Below are 25106 nucleotides of genomic sequence, written 5' to 3' on the forward strand. Positions count from 1 at the left end.
AAATATACTTATCAGTATACAAACGGGTAGAGTTCAACCCAGATAGAGAGAATGAGAGGACATGGGCTAGAGAAACAGACACAATATTTACTTGGTTGCTCTTTTGGCCTGTTATTTCTGGGGAACAATATTTATGATGCCTATCAACACCAGTGGGGAAAAGGCTTTGCTAATCCTGACAGCTCTCAACAAAGAGGGTGACACAGAGGTCACACACATTGTGTCATTTAGCTCAGCAGACTATACCGTGCTGTAATTATATAAGATGTTGATTAATGTGGGGCGGCAGGTAGCCTAGTGGTTAGCGTGTTGGGCCAGTAACTGAAAGGTTGCTAGATCGAATCCCCGAGCTGACAAGGTAAAAATCTATCGTTCTGCCCCTGAACAAGGCAGTTAACCCACTGTCCCTAGCACGTCATTGTAAATAAGAATTTGTTCTTAACTGACTTGCCTGGTTAAGTAACAAATAAAATAAATAAATAAAAATGTCAGTCTCACTTGTACTGTATAATTGATACCAGGGCGTTAGCCATCTACAGTATATAATTCAGTACATTTTAGCACGTAGTGGATCAAATGTGGTGAATGATGTCAGCCACAGAGGCAGTGTGAGACCCCAGCAACGTTGGGTTGGCTGTCTATCCACTGTGTAATATCACCATGTCAAAAATGCATTCCATCATGTCAAGGACACCGAGCACCCTGTGACAGCAAAAGTAGGGGGACCATTCTGTATCCAAATTTAGTAAAGACTCTTGTTTTTATCAGTTGGTTGACGTCGCTGTCGAGGCCACATGGGATAGCTAATGACCTCCAGTCCAGGAGTCCAATCAACAAAGCTCTGTAGGAGGGAGGGGGGTCAAGTGTAGAGCTATTTCAGATAGCCAGCCTTTCAGCTCGGCGCCACATCACCACACACCCCGTAGTGTTCACATCTTGAAGCAGCTAGTACTGTACTGTTATAAGAACTTAGCCGAGGTGGCACGGTTGTAATTACACTGGCTAATCAGCTCATAATTAACTTTCATGGCCGTAATTTGGCTCTGCTGCTCCTTAAACAAAGCCACTAGGTCTGCTCTGCTCACTGAATTTACTGTGTGCTTTGCTCAGCAGCAGCCATAAAATAACATTAGCATCTGGGGAGGTTGCTAACCATTAGCAGCTGAATAGGAATGGTGAAGCAATGATTATGACTTTTAAACATTTTGATTCCCATGGCAACGCAAATATCAAATAAAGGGTGATCAGTGCACTGCTGTAACAGTGCTGCTGTTTACTGCTGGTTGCCAAGGAGATACACTGTTGAATGGGGAGGCAGAACTACTCCAAAAGGTACTAGTTATGGACTTCAGTAACTCCCTGTAGCTCAAGGTACAGTGATGTAAAGCAGCGGAATGCATGGTGTGGGAGAGAATATACTGTGTTGGGATCCTCTGGGCAGCCACATACAGATGTAGGATCTTAATTTGATCCCCCTGTTGCAGGAGAACTTTCCTGCAATGCAGGAAATTTTAAACTTGTAATGTATTTGAGGTTTTTCAAAAGGCTTCTGAAGTTGGTCATTTCCACTTTGAAATTTCAGACTTGATTTTCCCTTAAGAAAAATGTATCAATCTCTACAAAAATGTCCATTAATTATAATCCACATAACAATTCACATTTCCTGTTGCTGCATGATTATTTTCCTGCTGTAGCAAACTGGCTCAAATTAAAATCATCTGTAACAGTCTTACTGTTAATGTGCACTGTTGATGTTCTCCAAATGCATTGCATGAAGCCCTTCAACCCCAACTAACCTGTCTGATATTGGAAGTCTGGTACCAAATGCTGTAACCTAGCCCTTGCCTGAACCCCTGAACTACAGCCAAAAGACCCTTAATTGTTAGCAGGAAGGAGCAGGGATGATGGGTTGATGGGTATTAGGCCAATGTTGATGGAGTTCAATGGACATACAGCTACTGTAAGTGACGGCCTGTAAGTGGGCTGTCACTCACCGTCATTCTCCTGGTTCTCTGGAGGTTCCAGCAGTTTGACAAACTCCACATTGACATGGAACTCCACAGCTATGAGCAGGGCGATCTTCAGCAGCATGAGCTGGAGCTGACGAATACCTGGCAAACACAGACAAGAATCAGGAGTTCTTAGAACCATGCAAGAAACCCAGCTGTATTTTCTGCATTATCTAATACAGTACCTAGTACATGCACACTGCACAGGCATCCACGCATTTACACATTATACACACAACAAAACTTGGCCTTTGGCCTCACTTTGGCCTCACTTGAGAGCTGTAGAAAGATTTGCCTTCAACACCAGCAGTTGGCAGCTCTGCTTTGTATCTCTGTAGCTAAGAGCAGATGGAAGTTTCACCTTCTATGGCTAACAACCTTGACATTATGCAATGGAAGGGATTGGCAGCATCAAGGTTACCAGACAAAAAATTGCTTTGGAGGGGAATAGGATACAATAGCATAATCATAAGCTGAATCTAACAATATCAATAAGCAAAATATTCCACTGCAAAAGTAAATACATGTCGGGCTATGGGAAATGGCTGTTATTAATCACAACTGCTATGGCTGTACGTGCAGAAAGGTTTCCTGATGAAATGTTTACCCCACATGTAAAAGTACTTACTGATGTGGTCTATGGCTCCAGCACAGAATTTGCCGTAGAACTTCTTGGCCCCGAGGCCCTTGAGGTCGTGGATGGTGTAGGGCCACAAGTGCAGCACGTTGTTCCTGGAGAAGGTGTCCCTCTTCTCAATCACCACCACCTTGGCCCCCAGCAGAGCCAGCTCAATGGCCGTCCGCAAGCCACATGGGCCTCCCCCGATGATCAGGCACTGCAGGGACAAGAATGACAGAGGGATACCATTATCATTATGAGTGCAAATAAAGGACTCAAAATTGTATTTCATAGTCACATTTCTGTTACACAAAATACAATACATGTGTGCATCATAACCATATGCCTGTCAAAGAGATCATATACTGTAACGTGCCTTATCACCATCATAAATAATACTTACTGAAAATAGAACCATTGTTTAAACCTGCAGACATACTCAATAGCAGATTAAATATGAGGGGATGAGTTGAGTGTTTACTGTATATTGCCAAGTAAAGTGCCTGGGGTGGATGTTTATGGTGACAGTATGCTGTGTGTTACTCTGACCCAGCGCTGGGAGAGTATGTGTCATTACCTCAACCGTAGATCCTTATTACAGCCTAGCCATATCAAAGACATGATTCATGCATCTGCCTCACTCATCTGCCTCACTCAAATATGCATGAAGTCAGTTATTTTGGGTTAAAGGATCCTTCTGAGAATGTGTGGTGAGAACATGAATTCATCCAGCCTTCTAGAAAGGATGAGAAGGAACATGGAGTGTTAGTTCTTCGGAGGAATATTCTCACCATCCAACCACTCCTGAGTCAGACAGTAGCCCCTGCAGTGGCCAACGAGTTGGGCGGCTTCCTGTTTCCTTAACCTTATAACCAATCAGAGCCTCTCTCAACCAGGCTCAGCCATCTCAGCCCACTGTGACCTTTTCATTTTAGATCCCTTATTTCCTCCCCAGCCCAGTCAACCCACACACCTGACCTCTAAATCCCCCCTGTGTGCAGGGAGGGCCAGCAGTATATTTGAACAGCGGGACTCACTTCCTGTCACCCTGTGTGTTTGCCTGAAGAGCCACAGGAACTCACAGGAGGTGTCAATCCGATCAATATTGTGACACGGTCGTGTTTCAGCCCCAGCTTCGGGGGCCTTATCATGTTTGTATACTGTAGCTCTGTGCTGAATGGGGTGTACTCTCTCTCTTTTTCTCTAGCTCTCTATCCTTCCTTCTCTCTCTCATTCTCCCTCTCCCACTCTCTCCTTCACTTTCTCTCCCCCCTCTATCCCCACCCCCTTCTCTCTCTCTCTCTCTCTCTCTCTCGCTCTCTCCCGCTCTCTCCCGCTCTTTCCCAGGGTGCTGTTTACAGAGCTAAACGTGCCAGCTGCCCAGATCACACCATAAATGGTACCACTGCTCCCAGCAATAAAAATAATATTGGGCTTTAGTCATTCTGTTTTCTCATTCTGCGTGTGTGAGTCTGCTGCAGGGTGTCATCAGAAGGCAAAGGAGAACATAACATTAGTAGCCTAGGGGTAAGAGTATGAGGTATTCAATACTCATCAGGTATACTAGCCAAACCCAGGTGGCTGCACGTGGCTGTGTCTGAACAGGCCTGGCCCAGTTCTTTTCATCACGAGGAGTGATTAAAGTGAATGGGCTCTTTAACCAATGTCAGACGAATCAGACAGTCACTGAGACGTGCCAGGTGTGTTAAGCACCACCGCCACAGAGGAAAAATAAAAAAACATGTGGAACAATGCCTTATTCACAAACACAGAACAACATCAGCTCAGTTTATTCAGATGTGCCTAACCACACATCCCACAATGTGGGGTATTATCAAACCTGATATGAACTAGATAATCACTATCAAAGCATTACTTTTGTTTTAGTCTGTCTCTATGGTGCTATGAGAGATGAGCGGTTTGTTTTTCCTGTTTCTATGCAGGGCTGTGTTATCGCAGATGGGAGGGCTTCCTGAGGGCCAGTGAGTCAGATCACAGCTACTTCCTGTCTGTACCCCACCTGTGACCTCACCCGCTCACCCTCACCAGGAGTGGAAGACCCCGCCCCCCGCCTCACCTTTCACTTCTCTCCCGTTCATTACATTACTGCACCTGGAGCCCTATTAGCTGGCAATCAAATCAAAATCAAATCAAAGTTTATTGGTCACGTACACAGTTTATCATACTCACTTCATGCAGAATGTACACTGGAGGCCAACTCAAACATGCTTATCAAAATGGAAAGTGGACACAATGTCAGGCAGTTGGAAATTATTGTCTCCTGGAATCCTGATCAATCTATAGAGCTCAAGACTATAGGATACTGCTGAACAAAACATTATCCTCCATAACTGCACTGTTTTTGAATGAGTACAAATGACTCGTTAAACTCTACAGCTCATCTCTTTAAGGAGTATAGTATGTCCTCTAAGGTCTAAGACATTAGCTGACTGGTGGTCTCTAGTGTGTACATGCTGTCCAGCCACTTCAACAGGCCAGCCAGGTTAGATTGACAGGAACACCCCCCAACACTGGGCTGAGTGGAGCTCCTTAACACACATGCTTATTCTGGCTTCACCGGAGTAAAACAAACTGACTGTGTGTGTGAGTGAGCGAGCGGAGCCTGTGCACCTGCAGACATGATGTGATGCCTCACTAGCTTGGCCCAGCGTACGGTGGTGGCTCACGCTGTTTTAGGACAAAACGTCAGACTTAAGGTACTCAATCAACTGAGAGAGACCACCGGGAGAGCCACAACATGAACTGGCAACCGTCGCAAACAGCCATCTGGGACTTCATGGAAATTAGAACAGGAGAAAAGGAGCAATACTCCTGTCTGGGCATGAAATAGGCCTGAGAAACAGGCAAGGAGGGCACAGTGTGTCTCTGAACTTTCAAATCATACCGTAGAAGGTTCCATACAGTGAATTATTTGCTCAGTGGAAGCACAATTTTCCACAGTATCAAACCATATAATTAAGGGAAAATAGGTCCATCTGTCAAGATGTCACAATTGTCAAGGGAGGATGCCAAGCATGGAAATGTTGATGACACACTGTTCAATGATGGGCCATCTAGGGTGAGATTTACGAGCATGACAAAGACAACCTGTTAAAAACGGAGAGCTCCTCTACAATGAGGGGGGAAATAATCCTTAAAAAACAGTTGTTCTGTCTTTAATTCTAACCCGCATTCAGTGGGTTGTGAAGTAAAGAGTTCATGTCTTCACTGTAGTTTAGTCTAAAGGGCACGAGACTGGGGAACTGAATAACAAGGTAATAAACAATAATACAATGAAAACGTTTCCATGTGCTTCATACATGAGGTATGTGCCAACATTATACAGGCATAACAGTTCACATAAGAAAAAGGAAATTAAATGTAGCACTTATGATTGAAGGCATTTCATGAATGCAAAACCATTCCAAACATATTACCGAGCTCAAGGAGCTTTGTGTTTGCACAACTGAGACTACAAATTATCATGCTACTTGCCATATGATTTAACTAGGCTATTATTGCAATGATAGTATGTGTCATAATGTGGAGTTTGATTGCCTGATAATTATAATGCTTAAAAATGCAGAGAACAGACAAATCAGTCCCTTAATAGAAAACAGTGTCTGTATTTTGCTGAGGTATACTGGCGCTGAAGTGCAGGTCAGGAGCTCACCTTCAGGACATAGCCGGTTCAAATAGTTTCCATAGAATCTGGCACTGGACAGCGGCACCGCCCTGGAAAACTAATCGTCTCTCTCACTGGGCCTCTTCCCACTTCAGCTCACTTCTCCAGACCTCTCAGATGAGACGAGCACAAAGCAACTCTGATACTAATAAAATAAGCTTGTCAGATCTCGGGCTCAAGAAGCCACTTCAATAGGCCTAAAGCGCTTACATTTAACAGCATAATCAGTGAAAGAGACTAAGCCCAGTAACATATGTTCTCTGATAATTCTGTTCAGTGTATCTGCTTCGTATTTAAAAAAATAAATACAGGCCTTCATTGTGTTCCTCATTAAAAACGTATATATAAGAAACCAACAGTACGTGTGTGTCATTAGCATTATAGCCAGCTGTATGCAGTAACAAACTGGGGATGACTTCATATCCTATACAGATTGTAGCTCCAGCAGGCATTTGGAGGCTGGGTGAGGAATGTTAAAACATTATTATTCCCTGTGAACCGCCACCAAACCCTAACGCATCGCTTACGCCATCCACTCCTTGTGAAGAAAGTAAAGTAAAGTAATTTATCAAGTTGTGGCAGGTGGGCTGCAATTAATCCCAACAGGAGAGCCATATGCTGTACCACTATCTGTGGGAAATGTACGTCAATTATTTTACTCCTTAAATCTCCTATTCTGTAAACAGACTTGAAACGTAAGAAGTGAGGGTAAGTTGAATTCTAGCCTCAATTTTGTTACAAGGTCATTCCTGTTTCCATCCACACAGCCAGCGTAAATCAAATACTTACGTGAGTCTCTCCTACTGTACCAACAGTATGGTTAATTACCCAGAACCAAGAGACTGTACTGTACATCTGTTTTATTACTTTGAAAAATAAGACCATTCTATGCTGTCCTGTGGCTTGTCAGACTGAGGAAACCTAGCTGAAACTCTTTGGCACGGGACTAAAGACAATCAGACACTTTAATGAAAGGTTCAATAGAACTGGTATAGCACCTAATCATGGCATACTCTCAGATCAAGGGGGTATATGGTGTTCCAACCTGGTTTATAGCTGGTATCAGAGAGAACTTGTAAAACCTGTCTTATTTTGGATAACTTAAAACACACTTTAATAACAATCTGGGCATGGTTCCAACCTTTTCGGAGGGCCCAATAAAGAACACCGCCCCCTCAGTAGAACCAAGGAAAATAATCACACTTGCAGAGTGATGCTGTCTGTGGATGTGTGTTATGAAAGCATTCTGGTGACTGATTGAGGGTGCTGTAAGAGGCAAGACTTTGTAGAGCTGTGGATGAGGAGGAATGAGGATAGTGCGGAAGTGAGGGAGGGAGTGAGTTACAGTAAAGGCGTTGGCATGCTTCCCAGCCGAAACAGTTCGGAAGAGTTTGTGAATATATTATGATGACATTTTGTGGTGTTTTTTTGTTCGTTTTGGAGGGGTTTTTCGCTGTTCTGGCACTTTTAGAGAAATACTGCGTCTGCAACCAAACATCTTAGATGTAAAATTGCCCATCTAATTTATCCTCTGCAAAAACGTCAAAATTAATGACAGATTTGTTGAGTTATTTTAGATAAATTCTGACTATTTGAGGAAGTATATACTGGCTATGGGGTCTTAAAATGTACAAACAGTACGTTTGCCACTTTTTTCTAGTTTTTCAAGGGACTATGTGAGCATGCTTGTTCGGTTCGCCTCGGTGAGTTCGAACTGGCACCAACCGAAATGAAGCATGCAGACGCCTTAAGTGTGTGTGTGTGTGTGTGTGTGTGTGTGTGTGTGTGTGTGTGTGTGTGTGTGTGTGTGTGTGTGTGTGTGTGTGTGTGTGTGTGTGTGTGTGTGTGTGTGTGTGTGTGTGTGTGTGTGTGTGTGTGTGTGCTGAGATAAACTTCGAGTTCTGTCTGATCAGAAGAACACACTTTCTCAGCTGTTTATATGCGCCAGCTGCAGTAAAGGATAGTAGAGGATTTAATGTGTCCTGACAGGTACAGTTTAAAGTGATGACCATGACGTTGCCTAAGTCACTACCCTCCCTATGACAGAGCACTTCTCTACAAAGGAAGGACAAACTGCCGATTGTCTAAAACCGATTACAGCTGGGAAAAATGCAGAGAATCAGTCACACCTCACTATTGTGACTTGAGTCCGGATTAATCATAAGCCAATGGGTCAGACCAGTCATACAACTCACAGCCACACAAAGAGAAGTGAAATGCATAACATTCATAAATATTACTTCCACATGAATATATTGGGATCTTATTTCAAACTACTGTAGGGTGTGCACTGTGCAATGTCAAGTCAATTTTCACGCTGATGGTCTTTCTTTGTCTCTTTTGTCTCCAAAGACTTCCATGAAACAGAGCTCTGTCTACAGTGTGTCAATAATACCAAAGGTATATTCAACACCTCTGTATGATACAAAGCAAGTGTTCTTAGAATGTCATGGTGAATGGCTGTTAGCTTACCTTGGTGCCCACACAAGCCTGGCCCTTCTTGTACTCCTTGTGGCAGGTTCTCTTGTCCAGTTTGGTCCAGAGGGCCTTGGCCCTCCAGGAGGTGAGCCTGGTCTTCAGAGTATAGTAGAACGTCTCATGGTCCTGAGGGTCTAGATCCAGCAGCCTGCACAGGAGGTTGAATGACTGCAGGGTGCCCTTACAGGTGGAGGCCTGGATGAAATTCTCAAACAGCTTCCCTGCCTGGTCCTTTTCCTCCTCTGTCTCCCCCATCTTCCCCAGCAGGAGTGCAGGGTGCTTGGCTGGTGCTGGCTTGCTTTTCCTCCTCTCTCCCTCTCCCCAGCTGTCTCAGTGGCTACACCCACAGCCTGGCCCCCATGGTCATGCCCAATCTGAGGAGGTACAGAGAAAATATATTGAGTCTGATGTCATCGCACGGCCTTTAGAAGTGTAGAATCCTTAACAGATGGCTTTATGGAACAGTGGAAAATTGTTTAAACAGTCAAATATTGGACAGGAAAAGGGGCAACCCTCCATAAAAAAAATATTAGTTTTATTAGGTAAGTTTAAAAAGTTGACGTTTCGGCTTTCAATGGCCTTTCTTCAGAATAATCACAGAGGGAATAGACTAGTTCATATAGGGCATGGGGAAGATAATTAGGGAGACAGTCAATTAATCAGCCTGCAACAATCACTGGTTTTCTACAGAACAGGTTTCATTGCATTTATTTTATTTCAAATCATCACTGACTTACAGATTGAAACATTTGGCATTAGATAATGCATTGTAACATTTCCAATGTAAGAATAGATGTGTTTGAACTCTCATAGAACGCATTTTTACTTGCTGCCAAACTAATACCGCATGCCATACTAACTGATTGTTTATAGATAGATCCTGGGATAATGATTGTCTTCATTTCTGGACAACAATGGACTGTAAAAGAGTGCACATTTCCAAAAGTCACTGCCAAAGTTCAAAAGCTCAAAATAGAAACCTGTTTCAAAACATGCAGTATTCCCATTTCTATGAACTAAATGACATACAGAAGGTCATACAGTAACACAGAGAATATCAACACATTAATGAATCATGACTTCCATCTACAAAGAACAGTTTGTTTCATTCTAATGACCAAACCTATGGATAAAAATACCAGACAGCTCATTAAGGTCAGACAGTTCTGTCCATGCCTGTTTGCACATCACTGACTTGGCACTAGTGGACACGGACATACTGCTAATCAGGGAGAAAAAAGTGCTTGTCTTGCGGCTTTCGCTCTCCAGCTGAAAACTGGACAGATGTAAAAAAATAAATAATAATAATAATAATCATTTGCAGAAGAGGGACATCTCCTACCCCTGGATATACTACCTAGAGTTGTAGACTGGTCTCATAGGTCTACATTACATAGTAAATGTACAACCGGGACACTCAAATTAGTATGAGTGATATGCATTTTTACTAATTAGCAGATTTGCAACTACTTACTACTTTTGAGCTACTTTGCAATTACTTAGCATTTTAGCTAACTCTTTCCCTAACCCTAACCTTAACTCTTTTAGCTAACCCTAACCCTAACCTAACACCTAACCTTAACCCTAATCTTAACCTTAACCCCTAAAAAACAAATGTTAGCATTAGCCACCTAGATAACATTAGCCACAACAAATGGGAATTTGTTACATATTAGAGATTTAGCAAATGCATAACATATTGTATGAATTGCAATATGTAATTTATCAATGAATTGTCATTCTTAACATATCATACAAACATCTACAAATTAATACATACCATACGAAACGTAACACACACTAAATGTAATGTCCACGGATGTACGTACATAATAATACGAAATGCTCTGAGACCATGTTGAGAGCTGTGTATTTTTTTCGCTCCCCTCTAGGATTTCAATGCCGTTGAATTCGCTATGATAATATTGATGTCTCGACAAGTCCGAAGGATAAAAGTGAAACAGAATATTAGTTTGAGGACAACCTCTCTGTATCATTGAGTGGCCAGGGTGGTACTCAGGCCACACCTTAACTGAGAGAGACCCGAAAACTCTTCATTAATTATGATTTAGGCTCACATGTGCTTACTTTTACTTTTAGCATTACCCTCACGTACCATATATTGAAACATGAAACTGACACAAGAAAAATAACCCAATCCCCTCCTTAAAAAATCATGCCAGGGAATCCACACCAGAGCACAACATCAAAGCAAAACATGGAAACTTCTCCTAAAAATATGGGAACGTTTTGGGTGGGGACCATGGCTTCTGTGAGGTTTGGAAACAGCAATCATTTGATATTCAAATCATCCATGGAGAGAGCTGGCCTGTGCTGGGCTTGGCCAAGGGAGAGGTGAGCCCAGCCCAGCAGGACCTGCTGCAGTGCCGTCCCCCACTCTCCACCTCAACTAACACTACAGGGCCTGGGGGAGGTACACTATATATACAAAAGTGTGTGGACACCCCTTCAAATGAGTGGATTCGGCTATTTCAGCCACACCCGTTGCTGACAGGTGTATACAATTGAGCACACAGCCATGCAATCTCCATAGAGAAACATTGGCAGTAGAATGGCCCGTAATGAACAGCTGAGTGACTTTCAACCTGGCACCGTCATAGGATGTGACCTTTCCAACAAGTCAGTTTGTTAAATGTCTGCCCTGCTAGAGCTGCCACGGTCAACTGTAAGTGCTGTTATTGTGAAGTGGAAATGTCTAGGAGCAGCAACGGCTCAGCCGCGAAGTGGTAGGCCACACAAGCTCACAGAATGGGACCACCAAATGTTGAAGCGCGTAGCTTCACTAGTTCCAAACTGCCTCTGGAAGCAAAGTCAGCACAATAATTGTTCGTCTGGGGCTTCGTGAAATGGGTTTCCATGGCCGAGCAGCCACACACAAGCCTAAGATCCCCATGCACAATGCTAACCGTCAGCTGGAGTGGTGGAAAGCTCAACGCCATTGGACCCTGGAGCAGTAGAAATGCATTCTCTGGAGTGATGAATCACGCTTCACCATCTGGCAGTCCAACAGACAAATCTAGGTTTGGCGGATGCCAGGAGAACGCTACCTGCCCGAATGCATAGTGCCAACTGTAAAGTTTGGTGGAGGAGGACTAATGGTCTGGGGCTGTTTTTCATGGTTCCGTGCTAGACCCCTTAGTTCCAGTGAAGGGAAATCTTAACGCTACAGCATACAATAACATTCTAGACAATTATGTGCTTCCAACATTGTGGCAACAGTTTGGGGAAGGCCCTTTCCTGTTTCAGCATGACGCCACCGTGCACAACGCGAGGTTCATACAGAAAAGGTTTGTCGAAATCAGTGTGGAAGAACCTCACTAATGCTTTTGTTGTTGAATGGAAGCAAGTCCCCGCAGCAATGTTCCAACATCTAATGGAAAGCCTTCCCAGAAGAGTGGAGGCTGTTATAGCAGCAAGGGTCATGTAGTGTATCTGCTCTGCTGCCTACTGGAGTTGGGCCGAGTGACACCACCTCTCCTCTTCCACTGTGCAGCAGTTGTTGAGAGAACGATATGCCATCTGTCCATTAAGAAACGTGTTATTATGTCACTGACACATGATAAGCAACTCCATACATGAGACTTGTCTTCTGTTGTCAAGTCCTTGAACCAAGTCTTAGTTCTCAGGCAGCTTTCAGGGATGCGTTTTGGGAAACAACTCTAAATAGTCATAAATAAAAGGAAAAATCCACTCAAAAACTTTAGGTATTTTTTTCATTAGTCCACTGTTGATACAGTCTCAAAATGTTTTGCATGTCAGCAGTCAAGCTTTCAAGAGATAGGATTTTCAAGAAGCAAAGTGTCACTCATGATGATGCATTTTGGGACTATATACCGTGGACTAATGAAAAAAATAACAAAATATAGATTTTTCCTGGAACATGAGCACTATTTGTGGTCACTGAAAACAGTTCTCATACAAACAAAATCCTCCTATCTTACAGAATCCTGTTTGGCCCAAACTAGCTGTATATTTTGCATCCTGTTCACTATTGTTGTTTCTTTGCCTTACAGTCATTCATCCTGGATAATGGGATGCCAGCTCGTATTGAGGACAATGTGGGAGGGGTGTCAACTTCTGTCCCCCAGGCTGATACACACAACATAGTGACCCCCGGCTCCTGTCCCAGTGTCAGACACAAAACCCTATAGGCCTCTCTCTGGAGACAGCCAAGCCCCAGACTGCATTCCAACGCTACATGCCTCACATAGCACTGAACTGCTCTATCAACAAGGAACCAGAGGCAACGCCTACCGAGCTCTGTCAATGGTTCAACCACAGTTATCCAATGGCGTGCTCATGATTCTGGGCCCATTCTGTAGTCCTTTATCAGTGTGTTTTTGTGATATAATGTTTATGAGTGCTGAGAGATGGCTGGGAGGGGCTCAGCATAGCATACAGGTGCTTTAATTAGTTTGGGGCAGGGTCATTTGTTTATGCAAAGGGTGTATTATTATGCTGCTGTGGGGTAAGGTTGTTCCCTTTGCCCTGCAAGGTGTGGTACAAGACAACATCTGCATTCACACCATTGTTGAAATAACAACAGCAAATGGTGAGAAAATCCTGCAGTGGATGGAATGAATGGCCCGCTTTGTCTGGTTATATTGGTCTTGTTGGATGTGACCACATGATGGTATTTGCAACAGTTCTTTCTGTATAGATTTCATAATAAAAACTTAAGGACTTCTGTTGAACTACAGTAAACAACCACTTGGGCTTCCATTAACAAGTAGTTGTACTCCCAAAACAACATTTCAGGAAGCAATTTTAATATGTGGCTATCACAATATCAGACCATTTCCAACTAAGATATACAGTAACTACAACTTCTGCTTGGAAAGTTGAAATACAACCAGGGGTTTGTGCTCCAAGCTTCACAAATTGTTTAAAAAGCTATAGTATTAACACCTGCTGGGGAGGTCTTTCTGTGTTGGTTAATGGAAGCTAGCACACACTGCCCTTACGGCGCCTTCGGAAAGTATTCAGACCCCTTGACTTTTTCTACATTTTCTTACGTTACAGCCTTATTCTAAAATTGATATTTTAACTATTTTTCCTCAGCAATCTACACACAATACCCCATAATTTCAAAGTGAAAAAGGTTTTTAAATAATATTGCAAATGTATAAAAAATGTATAAAAAACAGAAATACCATATTTACATAAGTATTCAGAACCTTTGCTATGAAACTCGAAATTGAGCTCAGGTGCATTCTGTTCCCATTGATCATCCTTGAGATGTTTCTACAATTGATTGGAGTATTTGTGATAAATTCAATTGATTGGACATGATTTGGATAGGTACACACCTGTCTATATAAGGTCCCACAGTGTGTGTCATAGCAAAAACCAAGCCATGAGGTCAAAGGAATTGTCCGTAGAGCTCCGGGACAGGATTGTGTCAGGGCACAGATTTGGGGAAGGGTACCAAAAAATGTATGCAGCATTGACGATCCCCAAGAACACAGTGGCCTCATCCCTCTTAAATGGAAAATGTTTTGAACCACCAAGACTCTTCCTAGAGCTGAGCAATTGGGGGAGAAGGGCCTTGGTCAGGGAGTTGACCAAGAACCTGAATCTAGAGTTCCTCTGTGGAGATGGGAGAACCTTCCAGCAGGACAACCATCTCAGCATAAATCGGGCCTGGTAGAGTGACCAGACGGAAGCCACTCCTCAGTAAAAGGCACATGACAGCCCGCTTTGAGTTTGCACCTAAAGACTCTCAGACCATTCGAAACAAGATTCTCGGGTCTGATGAAACCACGATTGAACTCTTTGGCCTGAATGCCAAGCATCACATCTGGAGGAAACCTGGGACCATCCCTACAGTGAAGCATGGTGGTGGCAGCATCATGCTGTGGGAATGTTTTTCAGCGGCAGGGACTGGGAGACTAGTCAGGATCGAGGCAAAGATGAACGGACCAAAGTACAGAGAGATCCTTGATGAAAACCTGCTCCATAGTGCTCAGGACCTCAGACTGGGGCAAAGGTTAACCTTCCAACAGGACAACGACCCTAAGCACACAGCCAAGACAACGCAGGAGTGGCTTCGGGAAAAGTCTTTGAATGTCCTTGAGTGGCCCAGCCGGAGATCAGACTTGAACCAGATCTAACATCTCTGGAGAGATCTGAAATAGCTGCACAGCAAAGCTCCCCATCCAACCTGACAGAGTTTGAGAGGATCTGCAGAGATGAATGAGAGAAACTCCCCAAATAAAGGTGTGCCAAGCTTGTAGCGTCATACCCAAGAAGACTCAAGGCTGTAATCGCTGCCGAGGTGCTTCAACAAAGTACTGAGTAAAGTGTCTGAATACTTATGGAAATGTGATATTTAAGTTTTTTATTTTAGAATAAGACACTAACGTAACAAAATGTGGAAAAAGTAAAGTGGTCTGAATACTTTTCGAAGGCACTGTACGGTCAGCTAGAAGAGCTGAGGCTATATTGTCCTAAATGGAATCCCATGACCTCACCCATGATCTCCATCTGACAGCATGGAAAGGCAATCCGCAGGCAGACAGCACCAGCCCACAAAGAACCCGTAAAAAACACACATACAAAAAAAAGAGAGAAAGAGCGAGAGAAAGAGAGACACAAAGAGCAGACCGCAGCTGGGATCAATGGCCGTTCCAAGCTGTTTTTACGCGAACCTGGACGCTCGATTTCACCATACTGTACAGGTTTCAACAATCATACCTGTTTTTTTTTAATCGTATCTGCCCATCTATGACTTGGCTAATTACTAATCCATTTGCAAACACTGGCTACTCATTTTATGCCTGTAATATAATTTTAACAATGAATCAAACAAACCATCCCATCACTGGTGCTTTCACAATACAGCACAGGTGTCTCAGTTACATGTTATTGTATTAGATAATAGTTCTCATAACTTTGTTATTCAAAGATTCTTGACTCATGACTCTGACAGAGTATACTCTACAGAGAAACTGAGGCAGAGCTATAGTATATAGTATATCTCCTGAAGGTTATTCTGAGTTCAAGTAATCCAGTGCATTTTTCAGAGGTACGAGTGCACATGCTATCAGTTTCCAGAGGAGGAATTCCAGAGATGTGAAGTATGTACCTGTTACAGCTGGCCTGCCAAGGCAGAACAGCTAAAGGGAGCTAGCCAGAGACACACACTCCCTCAAACACACACATACCTGTATACGCATTATACTGTAAATAATCGGCACATGTTCTATGAGAACAAAACAATTATTCAAACACTAGCTACTTAACCAATGTTCTGGAATGTTTTATTTATTACATTTTTGTTATATCTGACGCTCTCATTAGCATGGTTGCTCTTGCGCTTACATATTCTTGATAAGAATCAAAATATGTTTAATTTCCATACCATATTAGCCATCAGCTGTGACTTAAATTCCACTTCAGTTACACATGCAGCTCCATGCAATGAGACTGGTAGTGGAGCGCATTTAATGAGGAGAATCCCAAGTCACCTTAACACCTAAAATACCTTTACAACAACACCAGGTTGTATTAAGACTTAGTCTAATAACAACCAACCAGGCAATACATGGTATTAGGCAGAAAACACTGGCCAATAACTTAAGAAGTGGGCCTATTGCTGCATCAGCCATGGCCATAGAAACTGAGCAATATAGTACATACTGCTAGACCAGTAAAACACAAAACAATGACTTGATGTCCATCTGTGTTGCTCCACACAGCCTCTAGCTATCAAAAGACAATGGGAAGCTGACGACTCAAAGGAAAACAGTGGGAGGGCTGGGAATGACACGTAATGCAGTTAATTACCGAGAGAACTGAAGGAAACTAGGAAGGAAGCCCTCAACCCCTGATAAGCAGACATTACGCCTCAGAGCTGGACAACAATCTAAGAAAACCATATGTTCCAGCATCCCGCCAACAACTTTGCCCCTCTCCAGCCCTCATAACTCGCTTGTACTATCTCAACTCTGAGAAATCTGGCTGCTTCTTCAGGCAGCGGTGCCAAAACAAAGGAGAGCGTCTTGGACACGGTTAAAAACACTGCGTTATCTGGCCGGCCCCAGTGAATGTCATTCACCTAGAGAGGAAAAAATAATTAATTTACACAGAAGCAGGCACTGGAGAGGTGAAGCAGCTGTCTGCCGTCTGGAGGCCTGTCTGACCCACGCAGTGTGTGTTAACCACATGTCCTCTTGGACTTGGAGAAAGATTTATCTGGACAAACTTCAGACACAAAGCACATAGATAATGTCTGTCCAGCTATTTGAAGTTTGACAGACAGTATGTAATCCACTTAGCACAATAGTTTGACCTCATCCAGTGGCACATTATTTTCTCCATTTCACACAAATAAATGAGCAAATAGCTGACAAACGCAGTGAACTCTCGCCATGTATAAAGATCCCACACAAAGAATGCTCTGATGTTCTTAAATCAACATTGAAAAATCAGGGAAACACTGGCCTGATGCCATATTCAATGCAATCATTACACCAATAGACCATACAGTAACATGAGGTCCTCATAATGTGAGGGATATCAAGATTCTTACGGTGAGAAGTGACTGCACAAGGCAGATTTTTTGGTAACTGACATTCCCCCAGACAGTCAGACAGACATTCAGTCAGCAGAGGCAATTGGATCCAAAGATCCTGTTCCATATTTCAGAATGGCACCGAGGGGTTTATATGACACTGGATGACCACAGGGAAGGAATAGTGGAGCCGGTAAGGCAGCTTTCAGGGAAGTCATGCTCAGAATAGACAGGTGTCATGTTCCAGAGGAAAACAGCACATGTCCGGGAGGATAGCCTGACATCTGTATAAGACCACTCTACAAACATAAATACACTGTGTTGCTGACCACAAAGAGAACAGCTCCATCAGACCTGAAGGATCTGTGCCACTCTTCAGAAAAAGGACTGCTGGACTCTGTCCATTACATTTGATGACCATTTATTGTGATCATAGACACAATGATGGAGTGCTTAGGGGTTGTTGCTCTGTAAACACAATTCTACTTTAACCCTTACAGTAATTTCAGGGTAAAGAAAGTCAGCAAGTGGTGGTGTAAAGTAATTAAGTAAAAATATTTTAAAGTACAACTTAAGTAGTTTTTGGGGGTATCTGTATATTTTTGACAACTTTTACTTTTACTTCACTACATTCCTAAAGAAAACAATGTACTTCTAACATTTTGAATGCTTAGCAGGACAGGCAATTGGTCCAATTACTTATCAAGAGAACATCCCTACTGCCTCTGATCTGGCAGACTCACTAAACACACATTTATTTTATTAACCAGGCAAGTCAGTTAAGAAAAAATTGTTATTTACAATGGCCTTGTTCAGGGGCAGAACAACAGATTCTTACCTTGTCAGGGATTTGATCTAGCAACCTTCAGGTTACTGGCCCAACGCTCTAACCACTAGGCTACCTGCCACTCATCATGCTTTGTTAGTAAATTATGTCTGAGTGTTGGACTATGCCCCTGTCTAAAAAACATGAAGGAATTTATGTAAGGTATTTGAAATTATTTATACTTTTACTTTTGATAATTAAGTATATTTTAGCAATTACATTTACTTTTAAAACTTAAATATATTTTTACTCAAGTAGTATTTTACTGGGTGACTTTCATTTTTACTAGAGTCATTTTCAATTAAGGTATGTTGACTTTACTCAAGTATGACAATTGGGTACTTTTTCCACCACTGCCTCCAGCTACATGTGGCAGAGCTCTGATGTGTTATTGGGTCATCTGATATGTGAGTGCGTCTGCATTCCTGTCCAGATCAAAGGGATGGAGAGCTGCCACTGTGAAACTGCCTTTGCTGGAGGTTAAAGCACAAGGACTGAGTCAAACTCCTTTTAAGTTTCCTTAATGACCGATTTCTGAGCTTGTACAAGCCAGGGGAAACTTGTTAATGTAGTCTAGTTGGCGATTTATATCCTGCTGATGACCGTGGTGGTTTAAGTTGGCAGAGCGGGATCCTACTGAAAGGATCAACCAATTTAAACCATGCATAAATCCTGCAAGTGATTTGCTTTCTGAGCCTCAACCTCCCACATCCTCTTTCTGTCCTGGTGCTGGAGCTGTTGCCTGGAAACATGTGCTCACTTCCACAGTGTGGCTCTAGGAAGGAAATAATGCAAAGAGGAAGAAGAAAGTTCACACAGTTCTGCTCTGGGATATTGTGAATAAGCTTACAGACAGACCAGTCAGGCTGGAATACGGTGCTCATTTGGAATGCTGTCTGCTGTTTTATTGACATCAGCTTATTTGTCTTCTTTACTGTAGTGAGCCCTGAGAAAGTTACATACAGTGGGGAGAACAAGTATTTGATACACTGCCGAATTTGCAGGTTTTCCTACTTACAAAGCATGTAGAGGTCTGTACTTTTTATCATAGGTACACTTCAACTGTGAGAGACGGAATCTAAAACAAAAATCCAGAAAATCACATTGTATGTTTTTTAAGTAATTCATTTGCATTTTATTGCATGACATGTGTATTTGATCACCTACCAACCAGTAAGAATTCCGGCTCTCACAGACCTGTTAGTTTTTCTTTAAGAAGCCCTCCTGTTCTCCACTCATTACCTGTATTAACTGCACCTGTTCGAACTCATTACCTGTATAAAAGACACCTGTCCACACACTCAATCAAACAGACTCCAACCTTTCCACAATGACCAATGGCCAAGACCAGAGAGCTGTGTAAGGACATCAGGGATAAAATTGTAGACCTGCACAAGGCTGGGATGGGCTACAGGACAATAGGCAAGCAGCTTGGTGAGAAGGCAACAACTGTTGGTGCAATTATTAGAAAATGGAAGAAGTTCAAGATGACGGTCAATCACCCTCGGTCTTGGGCTCCATGCAAGATCTCACCTCGTGGGGCATCAATGATCATGAGGAAGGTGAGGGATCAGCCCAGAACTACACGGCAGGACCTGGTCAATGACCTGAAGAGAGCTGGGACCACAGTCTCAAAGAAAACCATTAGTTACACACTACGCCGTCATGGATTAAAATCCTGCAGCGCACGCAAGGTCCCCCTGCTCAAGCCAGCGCATGTCCAGGCCCGTCTGAAGTTTGCCAATGACCATCTGGATGATCCAGAGGAGGAATGGGAGAAGGTCATGTGGTCTGATGAGACAAAAATAGAGCTTTTTGGTCTAAACTCCACTCGCCGTGTTTGGAGGAAGAAGAAGGATGAGTACAACCCCAAGAACACCATCCCAACCGTGAAGCATGGAGGTGGAAACATCGTTCTTTGGGGATGCTTTTCTGCAAAGGGGAAAGGACGACTGCACCGTATTGAGGGGAGGATGGATGGGGCCATGTATCGCGAGATCTTGGCCAACCTCCTTCCCTCAGTAAGAGCATTGAAGATGGGTCGTGGCTGGGTCTTCCAGCATGACAACGACCCGAAACACACAGCCAGGGCAACTAAGGAGTGGCTCCGTAAGAAGCATCTCAAGATCCTGGAGTGGCCTAGACAGTCTCCAGACCTGAACCCAATAGAAAATCTTTGGAGGGAGCTGAAAGTCCGTATTGCCCAGCGACAGCCCCGAAACCTGAAGGATCTGGAGAAGGTCTGTATGGAGGAGTGGGCCAAAATCCCTGCTGCAGTGTGTGCAAACCTGGTCAAGAACTATAGGAAACGTATGATCTCTGTAATTGCAAACAAAGGTTTCTGTACCAAATATTAAGTTCTGCTTTTCTGATGTATCAAATACTTATGTCATGCAATAAAATGCAAATGAATTACTTAAAAATCATACAATGTGATTTTTGTTTTCGATTCCGTCTCTCACAGTTGAAGTGTACCTATGATAAAAATTACAGACCTCTACATGCTTTGTAAGTAGGAAAACCTGCAAAATCGGCAGTGTATCAAATACTTGTTCTCCCTACTGTAGCTCTGAATTCAAAGGCTTGGTTCATGTAAAACTATTTATACAATTAGATTAACCTGAGGCTCCAGAGCAGGTGCTCTGGTGCGGTTTTTATCTCTAACATCCGTGTATAAATCAAGCCTCACACAGGCAAATTGTCCATCAGGCAATTCTGGCAAATGCCAGATGGGCCAGACCATCTTTTTGTTGGGCTGGCTGGTAAAAACAAAACAAAATAATTTTTAAAACTGACATGGCCGGCGGTCCATGTGCCTGTCAAGATTTGGTTTGAAAGATTTTTGTGTAATTTCTCTGTCAATAATATATTGGAGCATTTGGGACGGCCCGGTTTTCTGATTAGCTGAGCTGAGGTCACAAAAAATGTCACATTCAAACTCAAACATGCCTCAGTAAAGACACCCGCTCTGACTCTCTGTCATCAGTCAGCCCAGATTATGGATTGTAAAAAGGTGGTGCCTCGAGGCCTACGATGCTAAATGTGTGAAATTAACAAACTTTTTTTCTAAAAATTCTGGTTCTGCTGAGTTCTGTGACTGTACTGAGAAATTATGCTAGGCTTAGCACCGACGGATCAGCTTCTGCTGTAGAAGACAGTGCAGTCGAGGTAGGGAGAAAACAGACAAAATACACATATGTAGCCTAATGCTGCCAGTTAATATTTGGGGGATATATCGTATGAAATAGTAGGTTAATTAACACATAGGACTAATTGGGGAAGGGGGGGTTCGAGGGAACACATATGACGGACACTAACTTGCAATAGCCTAAAAAGGTTGTTAGATTGGCTTTTATAACGCATAAGCCAATAGCCATCTAAAAGACATTAAATACAGTGCTACTGCTTTTTATTAAAGTTATAATGTATTACAATGAAACACTGAATTAATGTGTAATAATTGCTAAATAATCCTCTGTTAAAGGTCAATTAAAAGACTATATTTTAATTGTTTTGTCAATGTTTCTGAATCTCAGTCTGTTCAGTCAGCGAGTGGGTATAAGTTTATGAGATGTAGTAACGAGCAGTGTTGCCGACTAATTTTCAGGGTAAATTGCTAGAGGCAGGTTGATTTGTTGCTAAAAGTTGCTAAATGACGTTGTGATGTCATTACGTGATAACGTAAATTTGCGTCATTACGTAGAATACACAATAACGTTACTCAAATTGACTGGTCATCTCGGCAAAAAATATTATTTGACATTTGTTCAGGTACAGACTCCCACTCTTTTCTTGCAATTTACTGAAATTGCTGCTGCCTGTGCACGAGCTGAGCGCCTGCTGCTGACGTCACTCACAATGCACTTTTGCAGCCAGGCACGTGTGTTGTGACTGAGTGTGACAGAGAAAATCATTTTTGTGTCATTTAGAGGGAAAATGAGTGCATTTTAGCGTTTGGGTCACTTTTCAAAAGTTGCTAAAAGTTCCAAATACATTTTTAAAAGTAGCTAAATTTGTTGCTAGGTGCTGTTTGAAAAACAAGTTGCCAGGGTAGTCTGAAAAGTTGCTAAATCTAGCAATAAAATTGCTAAATTGGCATCACTGGTAACAAGTGACTCTGGTGTCGGATTACATTACATAGGCATCGCCACTGGAGGCTGGAAAGCCTATTTCGTTCGCTAAAAGGCTGTAGAGATGTATTGACAGTTTCTTAATATTTTGGCTCTTCTATAATATATACAGTGCCTATCTAATGGCGTGCTCATGACTCTGGGCCTATTCTGTAGTCCTTTATCAGTGTGTTTTTGTGATGTAATGTTTATGATGGCTGGGAGGGGCTCAGTATAGCATACAGGTGCTTTAATTAGTTTGGGGCAGGGTCATTTGTTTATGCAAAGTGTGTATTATTATGCTGCTGTGGGGTAAGGTTGTTTTCTTTGCCCTGCAAGGTGTGGTACAAGACAACATCTGCATTCACACCATTGTTGAAATAACAACAGCAAAATCCTGCAGTGGATGGAATGAATGGCCCGCTTTGTCCTCTGGTTATATTGGTCTTGTTGGATGTGATCACATGATGGTATTTGCAACAGTTCTTTCTGTATAGATTTCATAATAAAAACGTAAGGACTTCTGTTGAACTACAGTAAACAACCGCTTGGGCTTCCAAGTAGTTGTACTCCCAAAACAACATTTCAGGAAGCAATTTTAATATGTGTCTATCACAATATCAGACCATTTCCAACTAAGATATACAGTAACTACAACTTCTGCTTGGAAAGTTGAAATACAACCAGGGGTTTGTGCTCCAAGCTTCACAATTTGTTTAAAAAGCTATAGTATTAACACCTGCTGGGGAGGTCTTTCTGTGTTGGTTAATGGAAGCTAGCACACACTGCCCTTACGGTGCCTTCGGAAAGTATTCAGACCCCTTGACTTTTTCTACATTTTGTTACGTTACAGCCTTATTCTAAAATTGATATTTTAACTATTTTTCCTCAGCAATCTACACACAATACCCCATAATTTCAAAGTGAAAAAGGTTTTTAAATAATATTGCAAATGTATAAAAAATAAAATAAAAACAGAAATACCATATTTACATAAGTATTCAGACCCTTTGCTATGAGACTCAAAATTGAGCTCAGGTGCATCCTGTTTCCATTGATCATCCTTGAGATGTTTCTACAACTTGATTGGAGGATCTGTGCTAAATTTAATTGATTGGACATGATTTGGAAAGAACACATTGGTCTCTATCATTCTTAAATGGAAGACATTTGGAACCACCAAGACTCTTCCTAGAGCTGGCCACCCAGCCAAACTAAGCAATCGGGGGGGAAAGGCCTTGGCCAGAGTGACCGACCAAGAACCCAATGGTCACTCTGACAGAGCTCTATAGAGCTCTATAGTTCCTCTGTGGAGATGGAAGAACCTTCCAGAAGGACAACCACCTCTGCAGCACTCCACCAATCAAGCCTTTATGGTAGAGTGGCAAGACTAGTCAGGATCGAGGAAAAGATGAACGGAGCAAAGTACAGAGAGATCCTTGATGAAAACATGCTCCAGAGCACTCAGGACCTCAGACTGGGACAAAGGTTCACCTTCCAACAGGACAACAACCCTAAGCATACAGCCAAGACAACGCAGGAGTGGCTTCAGGACAAGTCTCTGAATGTTCTTGAGTGGCCCAGCTAGAGCCTGGACTTGAACCAGATCTAACATCTCTGAAGAGACCTGAAAATAGCTGCGCAGCGATGCTCCCCATCCAACCTGACAGAGCTTGAGAAGATCTGCAGAGAAGAATGGGAGAAACTCCCCAAATACAGGTGTGCCAAGCTTGTAGCCTCATACCCAAAAAAACGTGATGCTGTAATCGCTGCCAAAGGTGCTTCAACAAAGTACTGAGTAAAGGGTCTGAATACTCCATTTTCCATTTTTAATAAATTTGCAAAAATGTCTAAAAACCTGTTTTTGCTTTGTCATTATGGGGTATTGTGTGTAGATTGATGAGGGGGGGAAACTATTTAATCAATTTAAGAATAAGGCTGTGACGTAACAAAATGTGGAAAAAATCAAGGGGTCTGAATACTTTCCGAAGGCACTGTATGTAATAGTAATTAATCCTTAAGATAGAGACATGTATGACAGCCAGGCACTCTGAGGATTTTATAAGGTATTATGGGCCAATGGTCGTCTATTAAGCATTTATTCAGTATTTTTTGTTATTTTTTATCTAACACATGTGCTTATTCATTCACAACTAGGATGTTGCTGGGCCCAGCACAGGCAGTGGGGTCCCCTGGTCTTCTGGTACCAGTGCTGTGGGAAAGGAGGCTTAGCAGAGACAGCTCAGAGGTGAGTACAGTGGAGGTAGGAAGAAAATAGAGACACACAAATGTATGATCTTCATTTGAGCCAGTTTGCTACAGCAGGGAATGTATCCTGCAGCAACGGGAAATGTGAATTATTATGTGGATGGGGGCTGGTGTGGCTAAAATGCCAGGGCTGAATTTTTGTCCCAGTCTGCCCCTGAAGCCTCGGCACAACCACTAATTACAAACTTAGAAGATGAGACTGGCTGCTCGCAGCATTTGCATCTAAGTAAATTTTGACAAAATTACAAGAACAGCAGGTTCGTGCTGAGTTTGGGAAACTCCCTTAAGGGGGCAAATTTAGATATTTTGACAACACACTAACTCTTGAGTTTTAACAACATTTGGGAACTTTCATGTAGACATATTAAAACGTAATAAATCAGCGTGGATTTGATCTTTACACACCCACCCCCTCAATTAGACTAACTGTGATGTCTAGCGAGAAACCATAAACCTTCAGCATCTTTACATCTCTACATTCACTCCTGATATAAAACCTTGTGATCTTTCTAGAAATCTGCTTTTGGGGAGAGCAAGTCAAACCTGATGATTTATTGTTATTCCAGATAGCATAGG

General features: G+C 42.6%; 1 protein-coding gene across 2 annotated transcripts in view; it reads right to left on the reverse strand.

The window, feature by feature from the left end:
• LOC120046701 (F-actin-monooxygenase MICAL2-like) overlaps positions 1-25106 on the reverse strand; it is a 48309-nt gene that overhangs the window by 18988 nt on the left and 4215 nt on the right. For both annotated transcript variants that reach the window (XM_038992139.1, XM_038992130.1), the window contains exons 2-4: positions 8786-9165; positions 2638-2845; positions 1995-2111 (exon numbers count right to left, since the gene is read on the reverse strand). In XM_038992139.1, coding sequence (XP_038848067.1) covers positions 1995-2111; positions 2638-2845; positions 8786-9046 — 586 coding nt within the window. In that variant the 5' untranslated portion in view covers positions 9047-9165. The remainder of the gene's footprint in view (positions 1-1994; positions 2112-2637; positions 2846-8785; positions 9166-25106) is intronic.

Source organism: Salvelinus namaycush, chromosome 1 (genome assembly GCF_016432855.1).
Source record: "Salvelinus namaycush isolate Seneca chromosome 1, SaNama_1.0, whole genome shotgun sequence".
Classification (NCBI taxonomy): domain Eukaryota; kingdom Metazoa; phylum Chordata; class Actinopteri; order Salmoniformes; family Salmonidae; genus Salvelinus; species Salvelinus namaycush.